General features: G+C 43.9%; 2 protein-coding genes across 2 annotated transcripts in view; both read left to right on the forward strand.

Annotated features, from left to right (window-relative positions):
• Positions 1 to 8,331, forward strand: Znf101 (zinc finger protein 101). Its single transcript, XM_059244447.1, has 4 exons — positions 1 to 109; positions 4,860 to 4,986; positions 5,189 to 5,249; positions 5,604 to 8,331. The coding sequence occupies exons 1-4, from the start codon at positions 50 to 52 to the stop codon at positions 6,550 to 6,552; spliced, it is 1,197 nt and encodes a 398-aa protein (XP_059100430.1). The 5' UTR covers positions 1 to 49; the 3' UTR covers positions 6,553 to 8,331.
• A 7,574-nt stretch (positions 8,332 to 15,905) lies between these two features.
• The window catches only part of LOC131894704 (zinc finger protein 14-like), a 137,111-nt gene continuing 136,909 nt past the window's right edge, over positions 15,906 to 16,107 (forward strand). The window contains exon 1 of the mRNA XM_059245012.1: positions 15,906 to 16,041. The gene's annotated coding sequence lies outside the window, so the exon portion shown is untranslated. The remainder of the gene's footprint in view (positions 16,042 to 16,107) is intronic.

Here is a 16,107-nt window from a genome sequence, read left to right on the forward strand (position 1 = left end):
GGCTGAGCTCTGCAGCTAAGGGAGGCCCCGTGGTTGTGTGCGCTGCGCTATGCGCGCCGCTGTCGCGATCTGTGAGGAGAGTGCAGGCGAAGTCGGACGCCGTGACATGGTGAGCGCGGGGCTGCTGTCCCTAGACGGGGAGGAGCAGCAGCTATGGTGGCTCCTCGAGACCCCGGGCTGCGGAACGCCGGCCCTTCGCGGCTGCCGCTCTGCAGCTCCGCCCCTCGGCCGCGTCTGCGCAGAGCGCTGGGCGCCGCAGGGAGGCTCCGCCCTCCATGCAGTGACGTTGTCACTCAGAGCCGTGGTTTGGGTGCTGACTTCTATGTCCGGCGGGTTCCCTAAGTTATCTTCACATTTAGGTGGAGAGTCCACTTTGAGTTAATTTTGTGGAAGTTGTAAACTCTAATTTTTTGCTATGGATGCCCAGGTTGTCGGATAATATTTGAGAATACCATAATCTCCCCATTGAGTTTCATTTGCTCTTTCGTTTTTTGCGTTTTGGGTTTTTTTTTTTTTTTTGGTACTCTTTTGTAGATAGATTTGTTTCCAAATATTCGTACACTATCACGATTTTTTTTTTGTAAATATAAAGTCAGTGTTATTTTGTATACTGTTTCTTCAGAATTGTGTTGAACATTGAGTTTTTCCCTATATATATAACCTTTAGAATAGATTTCACACAGGGTGTTCTGCTGTTACACAAGATGTTAGGATTCTTGTTGGGATGTGTTGAATTTATAGTTTATATTGAAGAGAGCGACATTTAAAAAAATAAATCTTTTATGTGTGTGGTTGTTTTTTGCCTGCATGTATGTCTGTGAACCCTTGGAGGCTAGAAGAGGGCATTAGGTCACCCTGTGACTGGTATTACAGATGATTGTTAGTCATCATGTGGGTACTGGGAATTGAACCCATGTCCTCAGGGAGAGCAACAGTGCTCTTAACTCCTGAGCTTACTCTCTAGCTCCTGGAAAGCAACATCTTGATGTTGTCTTCTACTTACCAAGACCACTGCATTTTTACTTACTTGAAAAAATTTGTTTTTGAGACTAGATCTCTCTGTGGAGTCCTGGCTGGCCTGAAATTCACTCTGTAGACCAGCTGGCCTTGGATTCACAGATCTGCCTGCCTCTGCCTCCCGAGTCCTGGTTTTAAAGACCTGTGCCACCATGCCTGGCTTGACTCTTTTTGAAAAAAAAAATTATCTTCATCCATAGATTTTTGGTAAATTTACTATATGTTTTTCTTTGTGTCTCCTTTGATCTGTAGTACTATACATATAGTGTGAAATTGTTAACCGTTCGATTGTTCATTGCTGTTATACTGGAAAATGATGGGCTTCATGTACTAATTGTGTATTCCAAAAATTTGCTGTAGTATCTTATTTGTTCTTTGAGTTTTTGTTGGTCTAGGAATTTTCTGTTTGGAAAGACTTGTATTTTTAAAAATTTTATTTTGAGATTATAATACAGTTACAACATTTCTTCTTTCCCTTGCCTCTCTCCAAACCTTCTCCAATATACCCCTTCCTGCTCTCCTTCAAATTCATGGCCTCTTATTTCATTAATTGTTATTGCATGCATATAGCTTATATATTCCTACATATAACCTGTCCAGTCCATATAATGTGTGTATGTTTTCAGGGCTGACCATTTGGCACTGGACAACTGATTAGTGTGCTCTGCCCTGGGGAAGGCCACCTTCTCCTGCTCCTAGCTTGCCTCAGTTACCTTAGTTCTTTGAGTGAGGTAGAGGCTTCATGGGCTTTTCCCGATCCACTTTGGCATGCCCATTGTTGTTGTCTTTGTTCAGCTCATGTTTGGGTAGTCATGTTGGTGAGACTTTATGAGTGTAGCTCCTGATACTAGGAGGAGATACAATCTCTTAACAAACTCCCTCTGCCTGTCTTTCCACCAAAGACTCTTATTGTTATTATTTATTTATTTGTCTTTCGAGATAGGATTTCTCTGTGTCATCCTGGCTATCCTGGAACTCGCTCTGTAAACTAGGCTGGCCTCGAACTCACAGAGATCCGCTTGCCTCTGCTTCCCAAGTGCTGGGTTTAAAGGCATGCGCCACCACCACCTGGCTTCTGTGAACCATTTTTAAGGCATTACAGCCTTCAGAAGTTCACTAGCTTAGCATTTGGCTTTCTGTGCATTTTTCTTTAGGAACTCCAGCTTCACGCAAGACTTTTCTCATTTACCTTAAGTGATGGGGTAGACCCTGTTCTTCGCTTTGCCCTTCTTTTAGCTCCTCTATATGGCCTTACTACTTTACAGATCCACTTTACCTCCATCTCTGAGATCCTCAGTGCTTTTCCTGCATCCTAGGTATCATGTCCCACTAAGGAGCTCAGCAAAGCCACTAAAGCTCCACAGCAGCCTCAGGGCTGTTCTGCATTAACTTCTTCTTAACTCCGAAGTGAACTCAGCCCTGTCCCCCTGCTGAGCCAGGCACATGTAGCACTCTCTTATTTTCATTTCTTTCATTATCAGTTTCCCCTGTGTTTTTATCTCTTAACTGTCTGACTCTTCTCATGGGTTCCAAGGTTTGGGTCCCAGAAAGGGCTTTTTAGCTTCAACCTAACTTGCATATTCTTTTCCTTATAACTTGGTAACTATAAGAGCCAGCACATCCCTCCCATTCTCCGTCTTTTCTACTTTCTTTTCCAAATCAGAGGCTAATGCAGATGCTAGCAAACACATGTCCTTTCCAGGTCATAATTCCTCCTCCATGTGTTCACTCTGAGCAGCCTCAGACACACTTCTTATTACACAATGCAGCAGCCAGGCAACTTCCTGGGCAGCTTACTGGTAATATCTTACATGCTGCTCTGGAGGGTATTTGTTCTAGACTACCAATTCTTCTTAGAGAGTCAGGGAACTCACATGGCAGACCGTACTCATCAAGTGAGTATGCCAATCCCTACCACATGGCAGAAGACCACCAGCCTGGGATTCCCCCACTGACATTCCTTCAGGGACTCCATCTTACTCATAGTTCTCACTGCCTATCTCATGACACATGCAACTTCCACCAGAGCAACAAGGCACACTACCATAACACATGGGGACGGACAGCTGTATGAGAGTCCCCTTCAGCCTCAGTTGCAGGCTTTGATACTGAAATGAATGATAAATGGCGCTGGTTACCACGTGAAAAGGTCATGAGCAACGGCCACAACTACCTAGTAGCAGAGCTTTATTAGGAGGAAGAGGGGATGGGGGAAGACAAAAGAACCAGGCCTGGGAAAGGAGCACGTGCAGAGAGAGGGAAAGATGGTGGGGAGAAGAGGGAACAGAATGAGAGAAGAACAGAGAGAGAGGCTGGGGTCTGTGTCTGGCTTTTTAAGGCGCAGGTGGGCTTACAGAGCTACAGCATGCGCAGATTATGTGACCATGCCGCGCATACATAATCACCAGCGTACACTGATGACGTAAGATGCAAGACCCCTTGTCTAGCTCCTGAACTGTGCATGTGTGGTCATGCAGCTGGAGCGCAGCAAAATCCTAACAGCTACCCATTGCCAAGACTGTGAAATCACTCCTCCCACACTTGTTGTGAGTGTATTGTGTGAGACTTTACTACAGAGACATGACACAAAGGTCTGCTCACCAGATAGGGAACCAAGGACAAACCGAAGTAACAATTTCTCCAGTGTCCATCTTGGTGAACCAATGAATCTATTGGGTATACTTAGAAGCGTGTGGCTGAGGGGTCATGTGGAGGAGCAGGGATGACTAAAGGTCTGCAACAGCATGGAAAAGCCCATCCCAGTACAGGTGATGACTTGTGAAAGCTGCATCCCCAAGCACTCTTCGTGATAGGCCACTCCACGGGCAATGGGTCTCCTCTCTGGCAGTTGTTTGCTACTTCTATAAATTTGGGGAATGTTTCCTCAAAGGGATGAATTTTACCTCCCAAACCTCATAAGCTTCAGCTTCCGTATGTGAAGGAATGTTGCAACCTAACAGCCTATAAATGGTTTTATCTTTTTTTTTTTTTTTTTTTTTTTTAAGATTTAAAAAAGTGTTCTGCCTGCATGCCAGAAGAGGGCGCCAGATCTCATTACAGATGGCTGTGAGCCACCATGTGGTTGCTGGGAATTGAACTCAGGACCTCTGGAAGAACAGCCAGTGCTTCTAACCGCTGAGCCATCTCTCCAGCCTGGTTTCATCTTTTTAAAAATTATATTTTATTTTATATTTTTGTTTTTTTGAGGCAAGGTTTCTCTGTGTAGTCCTGGCTGTCCTGGAATTTGCTCTGTAGACCAGGTTGGCCACAAACTCACAGAAATCCACCTACCTCTGCCTCCTGAGTGCTGGAATTAGAGGCGTGGTGGCCTTTACGTGTTTAACCATTGTGGTAGCACCTGTGAAGCAGTGCCCACTAGAGAGGCTCATTAGACTCATTAACCACTATTTTCTTTCTGAAGGCTAATGGGAGTTTAGAAAGTTCCAGAGTATTTACAAAAATCATTCATGTTGAATGGTTGGTTCTTTATATTCATGTGAATTCTATCAAAATAATAAGTTCCCTCATGCATTGAAAATTTAAACATTGTGAGGAGGAATTTCTAAGGACAGGCAGGCGCTTGCATGCTAGTGTTAACACTGTTCCAGACATCAGGTGGGAAGACTCTGAGACAGGAAGTAGTACTGCACCTTAGAAAGAGAATCAGGACAGAGCAGCAGCACATCCTGTGCCCCGGGCCCAGCAATGAGAGGAGTGCTGCTACAGGGCTGCTTCCTTCCACATCCCTCAGTGCTAGTGTTACAACTTCCGTGTCATGGAAGAGATGTGTGGATCCCAGAGTTGAGTGACCCTATTGTCAATCAAGTATGTGCAATGTTTAGGCCTCAGTGAGCTTTGAGGACGTGGCTGTGCACTTCACCCAGGAAGAGTGGGCTTTGCTGGATCCTTCCCAGAAGAGTCTGTACAGAGATGTGATGCAGGAGACCTGCAGGAACCTGGCTGCGATAGGTAAGGATATCATCTTACTGTCACTTTGTAAATTGGGGAGCAAGTGTCTCTTGGTATCTGTGCTCTTCTGGCATTTGGACTACTGAAAGGGAAGAATGTGGTGAATAAATCAGGCATTGTTACTGTGGACACTGAAGTTAAAAACTAAATTTTTTCAGTGATTTCTAATAATTTATCCTAAATTTTCTGGGACTATCTTTAGGAAACAAATGGGAAGAGGAGAATGTTGAAGACTGTTATAAAATTCCTGGAAGAAATCTAAGGTAATTTGTATCAAAAATTGAAGCAAAGGTACTTGAAGGAATTTTAATGTCCCATGAAAATTTAAGAAAACAAAAACAGCTTTAAGTTGTATCATCATTAGAAAAATTATACCTAAATACGGCACCTAAATATGTGCTGAATGTTAGAGCGCTGACCAGTGTTTACCGAGGGTTTTCTCTTGGAAATGCTAGAATGAACTTGCATCAGTGAATGCTACTGTTCTGGTAGTTTCACACAATTCAGATATGTCAGAACGCACACACTTTACCTGATTTCAGGAGCAGTGTATGACATAAAACTAATAAGCACTCAGTAGTAAAGCAACCCTCGCTAACATACTTGTCCTTTTTCAGAAGTTCCATGTTAGAGACCCCACATGAGAATACAGGAGATGGTCAGGATGAAGAAACCGTGATGTGGATAGCAGATCTCCATACAAGCATGGCAGTTTTTCCTGAACTAACACAATGTGAATCCGATATGTGCGGAAAGATTTCCATGTGTCCTTCATCTTCTCGTAGGCATGCCACATCTCACTCTCATTATAAACCACATGATCATGAGGAATGTGGAGGCAATCAATATGACTTGAATTCTCTCACCAGCTTTCAAAGGTGTATGGGAGCTCACACTGGGAATGGGCCTTGTGAATGTGAGGTATGTTTAAAAGCTTTCTGTTTTCCAAATTCATTAGGAATACATCAAGAGGCTCACAGTGGAAAAACACCATATCAATACAAGGAATGTGGGAAGGCCTCTCTTTATACACACAGAGGAACACACACTATGGGAAAGCTTTATGAATGCAATATATGTGGTAAAGCTTTGAGTTCTTCTACTTCCCTTCAAAGACATGAAACAATTCACACTGAAAGACTCTATGAATGTACATATTGTGGTAAAGGCTTTAAATATCCCAAGTATCTTCGATTACATGAAAGAATTCATACTGGAGAGAAACCCTATAAATGTAAACAGTGTGGTAAAGCCTTTAGATTTCCTGGTGCCTTGCCGCTACATGAAAAAATTCATACTGGAGAAAAACCCTATGAATGTAAACAATGTGGTAAAGCCTTTAGATTTCCTGGTTCCTTGCCATTACATGAAAAAATTCATACTGGGGAAAAGCCTTATGAATGTAAACAGTGTGGTAAAGCTTTTAGGCGTCACTATCATCTTCAGTTACATGAAAAAATTCATACTGGAGAAAAACCCTATGAATGTAAACAATGTGGAAAAGCCTTCAGACGGCACAGTCATCTTCAGAGACATGAACGAACTCATGCTCGAGAGAAACCCTGAGTGTAGATAATGTGCCAAAGCCTTTACACTTCACAGTGATCTTCTGTCACATAGAAGAATTCATACTGGGGAAAACAAATGCTGTGGGTGTAAACAGTGCTGGAAAACCTTTAGGTTTCATGAGTCCTTGCAATTACATGAAATCAATCATACTAGATGCAAACCTATGAAGTAAACACTGTAGTGAAGCCTTTAGACAGTCACTTCAGCTTCATAAAGAAATGTATACTGGAGAAAGCTGTGTGACTGTGGACATTGTGCTGAGGCTCTTAGATGTTTACACTTGGTAGTTACAAAAAAAAAAAAAAACTCATTCTGGAAGAAAATCCTCTGAATGTAAATAGTATGGCTAAAAGGTCACATATCACAGTGTTCTTCAGACATGGGTTCTTCAGATGTAACCCATATGTGAGAAAAACCCTATAAATGTAAAATATATACATATATAAATCCTTTGTATAGAACAGATCTCTTCAGTTCTTTCATACTCAATAAAACCTCCAAGGATGTGAACAGTGTGGTAAAGGCATCATCTATCACAGTTTCAGAGACAGTGTTGTGTGGAGTGATGTGAAAAATATTTACTTACCTCAGACAGGAACCAAAAAATGATTCTTCCAGAGCCCAATTTGTTCTTGGTTTTTTGTTGTTATTGTTGTTGTTTTTGAGACAGGGTTTCTCAGTATAGCTTTGGAGCCTGTCCTGGATTTTGCTCTGTAGACCAGGCTGGCCTCGAACTCACAGAGATCTGCCTGGCTCTGCTAGAATTAAAGGTGTGTGCCACCACAGCCCGGCCCCAGAGCCTAACTTGATAAGCTAATGATTTTATTAGGGTTACTTATAGGACCACGGAGAACTCTCAAGCAGATACATCACCAAACCACCCACGCCAGCTTGAGTGTTGATTACAGCCCTGTAAACCTGCACAACTTGAAGGCCACTTGGCTGTTCAGAAAGTCTCTTCTCTCGGCAGTTGTTAACTGTTCCATAATCTTGGGGAGGTACTCTGAATGTTTTAAGCTTTAGCTTTCTGGGACTTACAAGTTAATTTGTTTACTTCCTGAATCCAGTGCCTCCTCTTCCTTCCTAGGAGAATGTTTCAATTCAGAGGATATGGCTGGACAGCAATTCACCCCTTCCTGTGACTCTTAACTTTTTTTTTAAATTACTTTTTGAGTCTCTGAGGTGTACCATCATTGTAAAAGGATGTTTGCTCCCAGGATGAACTGAGAGAACAGTAGCAGTGGTCCATGTGCATAATCGTGGACGTTTATGAGGCACTTTGTCAGACACGTCACCTCCATCCATTAAAACAGTAGCAGTTGCTTTGCAGCTGGGGCCTGTGAAGTCTCCAGCCATAGGACTTTGCCCTGGCTTATGGTACCAGACATGAATTTCCTCCTGTAGAGTTTCATTCAATCCAATGGGAAAGCTTGTTGTTGTACCCATAGTAGTCATGCCATTTTTGCACCGGCAAGCAGAGCATGCCTAGCATTTTGGCACCATAACACACAGGTTCTACAGCTGAGCAACACTGTTAGTGAAAATTCATTCTCTACAACCTGTATATAACACTCGTCACTATGGAAGATAGTCAGAATGGAGGAAACCTCTTGCTTAGCTCCATGCTGTTTTTTCATGTCCCCTGTGGGAGACCAGCTCCCGCCTTCTCCATGGTCCATATGAGAAGGAGAGAGGGATAAGATAGACAGAAAGATATCGAAGAGGAGAAAGACAGAAACACAGTATAGCTTCGGGGGGACCTGAGTCAAAACCCAATGGCCCCTTCTGCCTCTTCAAAAGGGCTTTTTATAACCATGCCAAGGGGCAGAGCAAAAGACCTCCCCCTTGCTAGATCAAAGCACACTGCACAGCCAAGTGTAGACCCTTCTAAACACCTTGTAACCATGCCCATGGTCAAATTATCCCCCTATGCAGCCCTGCTGGGTAAAGCAAGCTCAGATTCTTGGACTCCGAGTAAGTCCTCACTAGGAAACCTCTGTGGGTCTCTATAGTCCTGCTGCCAAAGTGCTTGTTATCCTCAGCATTAGGGTTTTATCCTCTTATTTCTGGCATATAACCAAGAGAAATGGCAATATGGTTTGTGGGGCCTCAGGATCCTCCTTGGCCAACAATTCATATTGAGGTGGCATACCCTTAACAGTGGGATAGTCACTTAACAACCTTATGGGCTTTGTATCAGTAGGGTGTGTCCTGTACTTAAGCAGCTAAAAAACTGCTGTTTTACTGTCCATTTAAAAAAAAAAATAGCCAGACACTGGTGGCACCTTCCTTTAATTCCAGCACTTGGATGGCAGAGGCAGGTGGATCTCTGTGAGTTTGAGGCCAGCCTTGTCTACAGAGCAAGTTCCAGGATAGGCTCCAAAGCTATCATAGAGAAATCCTGTCTTGGAAAAAAAATTTAGCCTTGTCCCAGTATCTTTTTTGCCATAGGCCACAGCAAAAATATGATATAGAAATTCAGCTGTTTATGATAAGCTAATACTTGGAAGAAGCTAAGGGCCTTCCAGAGGAATAAGCCAACTCTCAGGGAGTATCTGGTGTTATTCAGTTTTTAATATATCAGTTTCCTGCTATGGATTTCTCTTGCACTCTCATAATTTCCCCAAGAATGGTGTGGATAAATCATTAGATACTTGAATAAAGGCATGTAGGCAAGGTCTACTGCTTCTAGACCCTCAGCTCCTTCTTTAGCATTTGAATTGGATGTCTGCCTTCTGCAATTTCCCTTTAGCAAGCATCCAAGGACAAGCATAATAGCTGACCAGACCACCTGTTAGGCACCTGAGACCCCTGAATTAAGGTAAACACCCTTATGGAGACACCAATTGGCTTTAAGCATGAGTTAGGTGCATAGCTTTGCTTCCTATGTAAACCAATCTCAGATCTCCCTTCCTCTCACAGCCCTAGAGCAATTTCTTAGAACAAAAAGGTTTTCTTCATACCAGGTGCTTCAAGCTATGTGACAAGTCACCTAGCTATCGAGTAGTCCTCCCCCTGCCCTGCCAGAAACAGTGGCATAGAAAAATAAGGCAGTTTTATTTTAGTGACTTACAGCTTCTTTCACCTACCCACCTGTAAGAATGTAGGTGAGCGCATTTATGATAGACTTGCAATGTTTCACCTACCCACCTGTAAGACTGTAGGTGAGCACATTTATGATAGACTCGTAATGTTTCACCTAACCACTGACAAGAATATATTTTGAGCACATACATTCCTTTTCTGATTTGTTCCAGCTCTTATCTGACTCCACCTCTATTTACTCCCTTTTGGGTTGCAAGTGAAGTTGACCATGGTGGCTCTGGTGGGGACCTTGAAAGTCTTGTATTGACTTGTAAACATAAGAGTGTTGCTGTATTGGGGAGATATAGACTGGTTCCCCGAGAGGACTGGGCAGAATTATGGTGGCAGAGGAATAAAGCGGATGGACAAAGAGCTCCGTGTATTTAGATTCTTTTCCCATAAAGCACTCACACTGTTAGTAGCGTCTCTTCTGGGCCCCTGGGAAGGAGATTATTAGGGCTGGACGGTAATAATTTCCATTACTTTAAGGTAGGTGAAAGTACCATTGCCTCTGGTTATCTTTAGTCCAGGTCTGTGCATCAGTGTTTGTGGAATTACTACCTCATTGACTGTCAATTTTCTGTGGGCTCTTATCCCATTCCCTTATGGGATAAGTTGGCTTATGTATGTGTCCTCTCAGAGCCTCTATCTGCCAAGGCCTCTATCAGGAACAGGCCTCACATGTGAGTATCCTCACTTTCTGCTTTGTGACCTGGATATAGAGATGTCTGGAGAAAAAGCAATGTTTCTGCTTGCATGTGTTTGCTTATAGCCGCTGAGTGTGCCTATTGTGGCAGCTGCTGTTGTGACTGTTCCAGTCCTCTGGTGACATCAGACTGCAGCCCCTTTGGTCTTTCAGTTTACTGAACAGCATCAATTCTAGGGATTTTCCAGGCCTTCACTGCCAAAATGGGATTAATGGGCATCATCAAGCTTCATGGGTTCTCAGGCTTTCCATTGTGCACATGGCCTTTGTTGGGCTACTCAGCCCCACTGTGTTAGTTCACACACTGAATTCTCTTTCATTACATACATACATTCTGTCCTGTCTCTGGTATAGTTTGTAGTAAAGAAGGGTTGAGAAAAAAACCCAGTTGGTGGCTGGCCATGTAACTTTTGGGGCACGTTTCTCTGTATCATGCACAAACTCCTGGGTTTAATTCCATGGACTACATAATACTGGACAGGAGAAATAAATGCCTTCAAGAAAAACACTTTTCTAAGTGCCTCCTATGAGGGGATTTAAATCTCAAACAAATGGGTTCTTTGTGAAAATACAGGTGTCTTCAGAACATTTAGCATATTTTCCTGTTTCACATAGGGATTTTTTCATTGAGTCTTACAATTCTGTTAAGAACGACACTTTCTACATTTTAGGTAGAGAAAGGAAAGATAGATTTAATCTCAATGTGCCAATGATGATAAAGCAGGCAAAAACAAAATACCTGGAAGGTCACAGAATAGACTGATAATACTGGAGAAGAACAAAGGACCTTGACCTATTATATTTTTATGTATATGAGTGTCTGTTCCTATGTGTACCATATATGTGCAGTTGCCCATTGTTATGGCTATTCTTGATTGTCAACTTCCTACACCTGGAATTAACTAAACCTCCAAAATGGCTCTGCATACCTGTGAGGGATTTTTTGCTTACCTGAATTGTTTTTAGTGGGAAGATCCACTCTAATCCAGATCTTGAGGTGGGAAGACACATCTTTAATCCAGATCTCTAATCTGGCCCATGCCTTCTGCTGGAAGCCTACATAAGGACATGGAAGAAGGAAACTTTTCGCTCTTTGCCTGCTTACCCCTACTTCCCTAGAAAGTTCACTCCTTCACTGGCATTAGAGCTTATTTCTTCCGGATTCCAGCATATACTGAAAAGTGTTGTGGGGTATTCACCAGAGAAGACTGCTCAGAGATGACTTTAAGACAATAGAAAGTCTTTGTTAGCTGGCAGGTGACTACACTGGGTGTTCAGAATCCCAGTGTAGCCTTACCAGGATGAGCTTTTGATTGCAAAAGCCATGTTGTAGGTTGACAGACTTCAGCTGACAAGAACAATTAGCCAGAAGCAGAACTACAGAAACAAGGTTAGTCATTTAGAGACTTCCCAGAACTATGGGCTTTGATGGATTAGGTCTTTGTTTTAGTTTTGGCAGGTGGTGCAGTGTATGTGCTGAGTTTTACAGTCTGAATGGTACTTCCATCATGGAGTCATTTGTGCTAAGGTCTTAGGGCCTACTAAGGTCTGGGCCCTTTTACAAAAACCAGCTGAGACATCCGGCCTCATAGATTGAATTGGATTCTTGAACCTTCCTTACATAGGCAGCCATTGTGAATTAGCTGGATTAGCCTGTTAGTCATTCTAATTGTAGAGGGCCCCAAAACAACTTGACCACACAGCTGCCATGACAGACTTAGAGGCCCAGACACAGCATCTGTGACAGGCTTACTGGCAGGCGACACCCCAACACAGGAAAAGCCATAAACTGATCCCACCAGGGTGGGCCAACATCTAAGGGGAAGTACCTGACATCCCAAACATTCCAACCATTAGACAAATGTCAGCCAATCAGGGTCCTGAACCTTGGAAATCTCCTTACCCCAACCTCTGCTATGATAAAAACTCTACCCTGCTCAGGGCTCTCTGCTCTCTCCACTGCATAGGACAGAAAGAGAGACCAAGCCCCGGAGCTTGAAAATAGAGGCTCTTTGCTTTTACATATGAGATTCAGTCCTGTGGTGGTCTTTTGAGGGACCCCGAGATCTGAGCATAACACTAATAAATCCCATATATATTCATATATATATATGAATTAATACACTATGCGTGAATGCTTTGTCTGTACATGTGTATGTGACCATATCTGGTGCCTGTGAAGGTCAGAGGAGGGAGGATTCCCCTGGAACTAGAGTTATGGATGGTTGTAAGCCACCATGTGGGTGCTGGGAACCAAACCTTGGTCCCTTTGAAAGAGTAGCCACTCAGTGGTTCTTAACCAGTGAACCATTTCTCTAGCTCTCTGCTTCTCAACTTTTAATATCATTTATATTTGATGTTTCCTTATTGTTTTGGCTTGATCACCTGCCTTATCTCAAGAGTGTGGTACTGACACTATTATTGGGTTACAGTCAGTTTGTACCTCTATAGCCCATTAGCTTTTGTTTTATAAAATGAAACGGCTGGTGTTTGGTGTGCATGTGTTGAATCCTAGTTTTCTCCTGAGAGATTGTTCTCTTTAATCACCACAATATGGCTGTCTTTATCTCTTCTAATGAATTAGAAGCCTTTCATCAGACATCAGCTACTGCTTTCCCACATGTGTATCGGTGCCCTTTAATCCTCTCTCTGCCGAGGATTGTGGTATTGTATTCCCCAAAATATTGTACACCCTAATAAATTTATCTGGGGTCAGAGAACAGACAGCCACTAGATACAGAGGCTAGAAAGTGGTGGCACTCTCGCCTTTAATCCTAGCACTCTAGAGACAGAAATCCCTCTGGATCTCTGTGAGTTCAAGGCCACATTGGAAATGGCCAGGCATGGTGACACACACCTTTAATCCCAGAAAGCAGCCTTTAATCCCAGGGAGTGGTGGTAGAAAGCAGAAAGGTATATAAGGCGTGAGGACCAGAAACTAGAAGCATTTGGCTGGTTAAGCTTTCAGGCTCTAGCAGCACAGTTCAGCTGAGAGCCATTCGGATATAAGGACACAGAGGCTTCCAGTCTGAGGAAACAAGATCAGCTAAGAAGTTGGCCAGGTGAGGTTAGCTGTGGCTTGTTCTGGTTCTCTGATCTTCCAGTACACCCCAATAACTGGCCTCAGGTTTGATTTTATTAATAAGAACTTTTAAGATTTCTGCTACAGAGGATTTCCTTTATCAGTTATGCACATCGTTTCAGAGATTTTTTTTTTTTGAGGCAGGATCTCACCATGTGGTCCTGACTGCCTGGAAATCATCGCTATGTAGATTGTAGAACTCAGAAATATGTGTGCCCTTGCCACCTGAATGCTGATATTAAATGTGTGTGACACTAAGCCTGGCATGTTTGGTTACTTCTTAACATTTGCTTTTTTTTTTTTTTTTTTGCTATTGTTGCCTGCAGCTTTCTTTCCACCATTTGGTTTCTCTGTTAAGTGAAGAGTTATAGAATAATAAATTTCCAGTCTTCCACACATAAGATTATATTGTTCCAGGCCAGCCAAGGCTACTAAGTGAGGTCCTGTTTAAAAAAGAACAAAACCAAATTTAAAGCGCGCGCGCACGCGCGCGCGCGCGCGCGCGCACACACACACACACACACACAGCACACCTGCAGAACACAGGTTTGTGTGGTGTACAGAGAGAGAGCACTGTGCTCCCTGGTGAATCGTTTTATTTCACGTGAGTGTTTTGTCTACATGTATATATGTGCACCATGTACATGCCCGGTCTCCAGGCAGGTCGAAGAGGATTTCAGATCCCCTAGGGCTAGAGTTACAGACTGTGAGCCACTATGTGGGTACTGGGAATTGAACCCAGATGCTATGGAAGAGCAGTCAGTGCTCTTAACCATGGAGCTATCTTTCCAGCCACCTCCTCCACATACATTTTACTCATACACATAGCTTGTGGAGCTTAATTCCATTTCTCCTTCTCAGAATGGACTAAGCAGCATACATTTAGCTGATTGGGTCATTTTAAATGGCAGCAAGAACCTAACTGAGACATGAATGAAACCTTTGAAATTCCCATGGAGAAAAAGCCCTCAGAGCCCCCAGGCCTTGTTATTAGTGTTCTACAGTGTAGAAGGCAGGAGGAGGGAGTTAGATCAGCCACGTCCACCAGCGAGGCTATGTGTGACCCTCAGTGGGATGAGGTTGAGGCGCCTGTGTGTATGTGTGTGTGTGTGTGAGAGAGAGTGTGTGTTAGTTAACGCCTGCTGGTAGGCATTAGCCTATTTGGTGCCAGAGATGAAAAAGCCTCAGCAACGAGGGGGGTTCTCTTGAGCAAGAGTCTGGTGTAAACTGACTGATCCAAAGTGGAAGCACTCTGAGTCAGTTTGATTTGATCCAGGCCCGCTCTCCTTAGATATGTACATATTTAAGAATGAGGGCTGGAGAGATGGCTCAGAGGTTAAGAGCACTGGCTGCTCCTCCAGAGGTCCTGAGTTCAATTCCCAGCAACCACATGGTGGCTCACAGCCATCTGTAATGAGATCTGGTGCCCTCTTCTGGCCTGCAGGGATACATGCACACAGAACACTGTATACATAACAAATAGATTAAAAAAAAAGAAAAAAAAAAAAGAATGAACTATTTCCCATCTTCCTCACTATTCTAGTGTGGGTTTAATCATTCCTGTGGTCTCATGGATGTATGTATCTTCAGTGTGTAAGGCTCCCTCAAATACCTTCTGTTGTTCTGGGATAGTGGTCTGGAATTCGTTCAGTTTGTCTTTCTTATGAGAAGTTCTTCTCTTTTATTCATGGGGTATATGCGGAATTCCTGGTCCTTTGCTTCCACCCCCTGGTGTTGGGATTGCAGGAGAAGCAACACTACATTGGGCTTGGAATTTTTTTTTTCTGGTTAAAAAGAAAATGTGCAACTTGTTAAAGTTCGAGCAATCTTTGGGGTGCCTTATTGAAATTCCTGATTCCTGGAGGACATCAAGTCCTGTTCCAGTTTGACAGGGGGAGGTGGGCGCTAGTCTAGCTGTGAGGCAAAGGGATCGCTTCCTTGGGCATTGTTCACACAAACAAGCCTATGTCCAAGAGGAAGAACGGTAAGTACCTACTGAGTGCCAGAAGAAAGCAGTGACAGTTCTGGGAGGCTAAAGCAAGTTCTGCTTGAACGCAAATCTCCCTGGAACAGATTTGCATGACCCTGGGCGTAAGTGGGCTAAGAAATGCTTGTGTGGTCCACGTCTTTTAATTTCAGCTCTCCCACTTTAAGAGAGCTGATCTTGTCATTTAGGTCTCATCAGCCAATCAGGCCCTGGGGCAGGCCATTCATTCACAAAGGAAGCTGCTCCTGTCATTCAGGCTCTCGTAGGGTAGTGCTAGCCAATAGACCTCTGGGCCTGGCCTCTCACTCCGGAGCGCCTAAAGGAACTGCTTTGTCATGCAGGCCATGCTAGCCAATTGGGGCAATAGAGGCGGGTCATCCATGCAGTAGCATCTAGGAACTCCTGTCAATCAGATTTGTGGTGCAGCTCTAGCCAATCAGGGCTTCGGAGCAGAATGTCCAATCAAGAGCACCAGGCGAAGGCGGGAGGTGGGTTCTTTCCCTCCGCCATGCTGCGGGTTCTGCTCCGTATCTTAAGCAGCCATCGCGTGGTCTCGTGTGCTTCGTTGTGAGCGCCACTGTGGGGAGCTGTGAGGGGAGCGCGGACGAGCTCGGCGGCCGCGCCATGGTGAGCGCGGGGCCGCTGTCCCCAGACGGGGCGGAGCGTCCGGCTGAGCCGCGGGAGCCGGTGTGC

The sequence above is a fragment of the Peromyscus eremicus genome, chromosome 17 (genome assembly GCF_949786415.1).
Source record: "Peromyscus eremicus chromosome 17, PerEre_H2_v1, whole genome shotgun sequence".
Lineage (NCBI taxonomy): Eukaryota > Metazoa > Chordata > Mammalia > Rodentia > Cricetidae > Peromyscus > Peromyscus eremicus.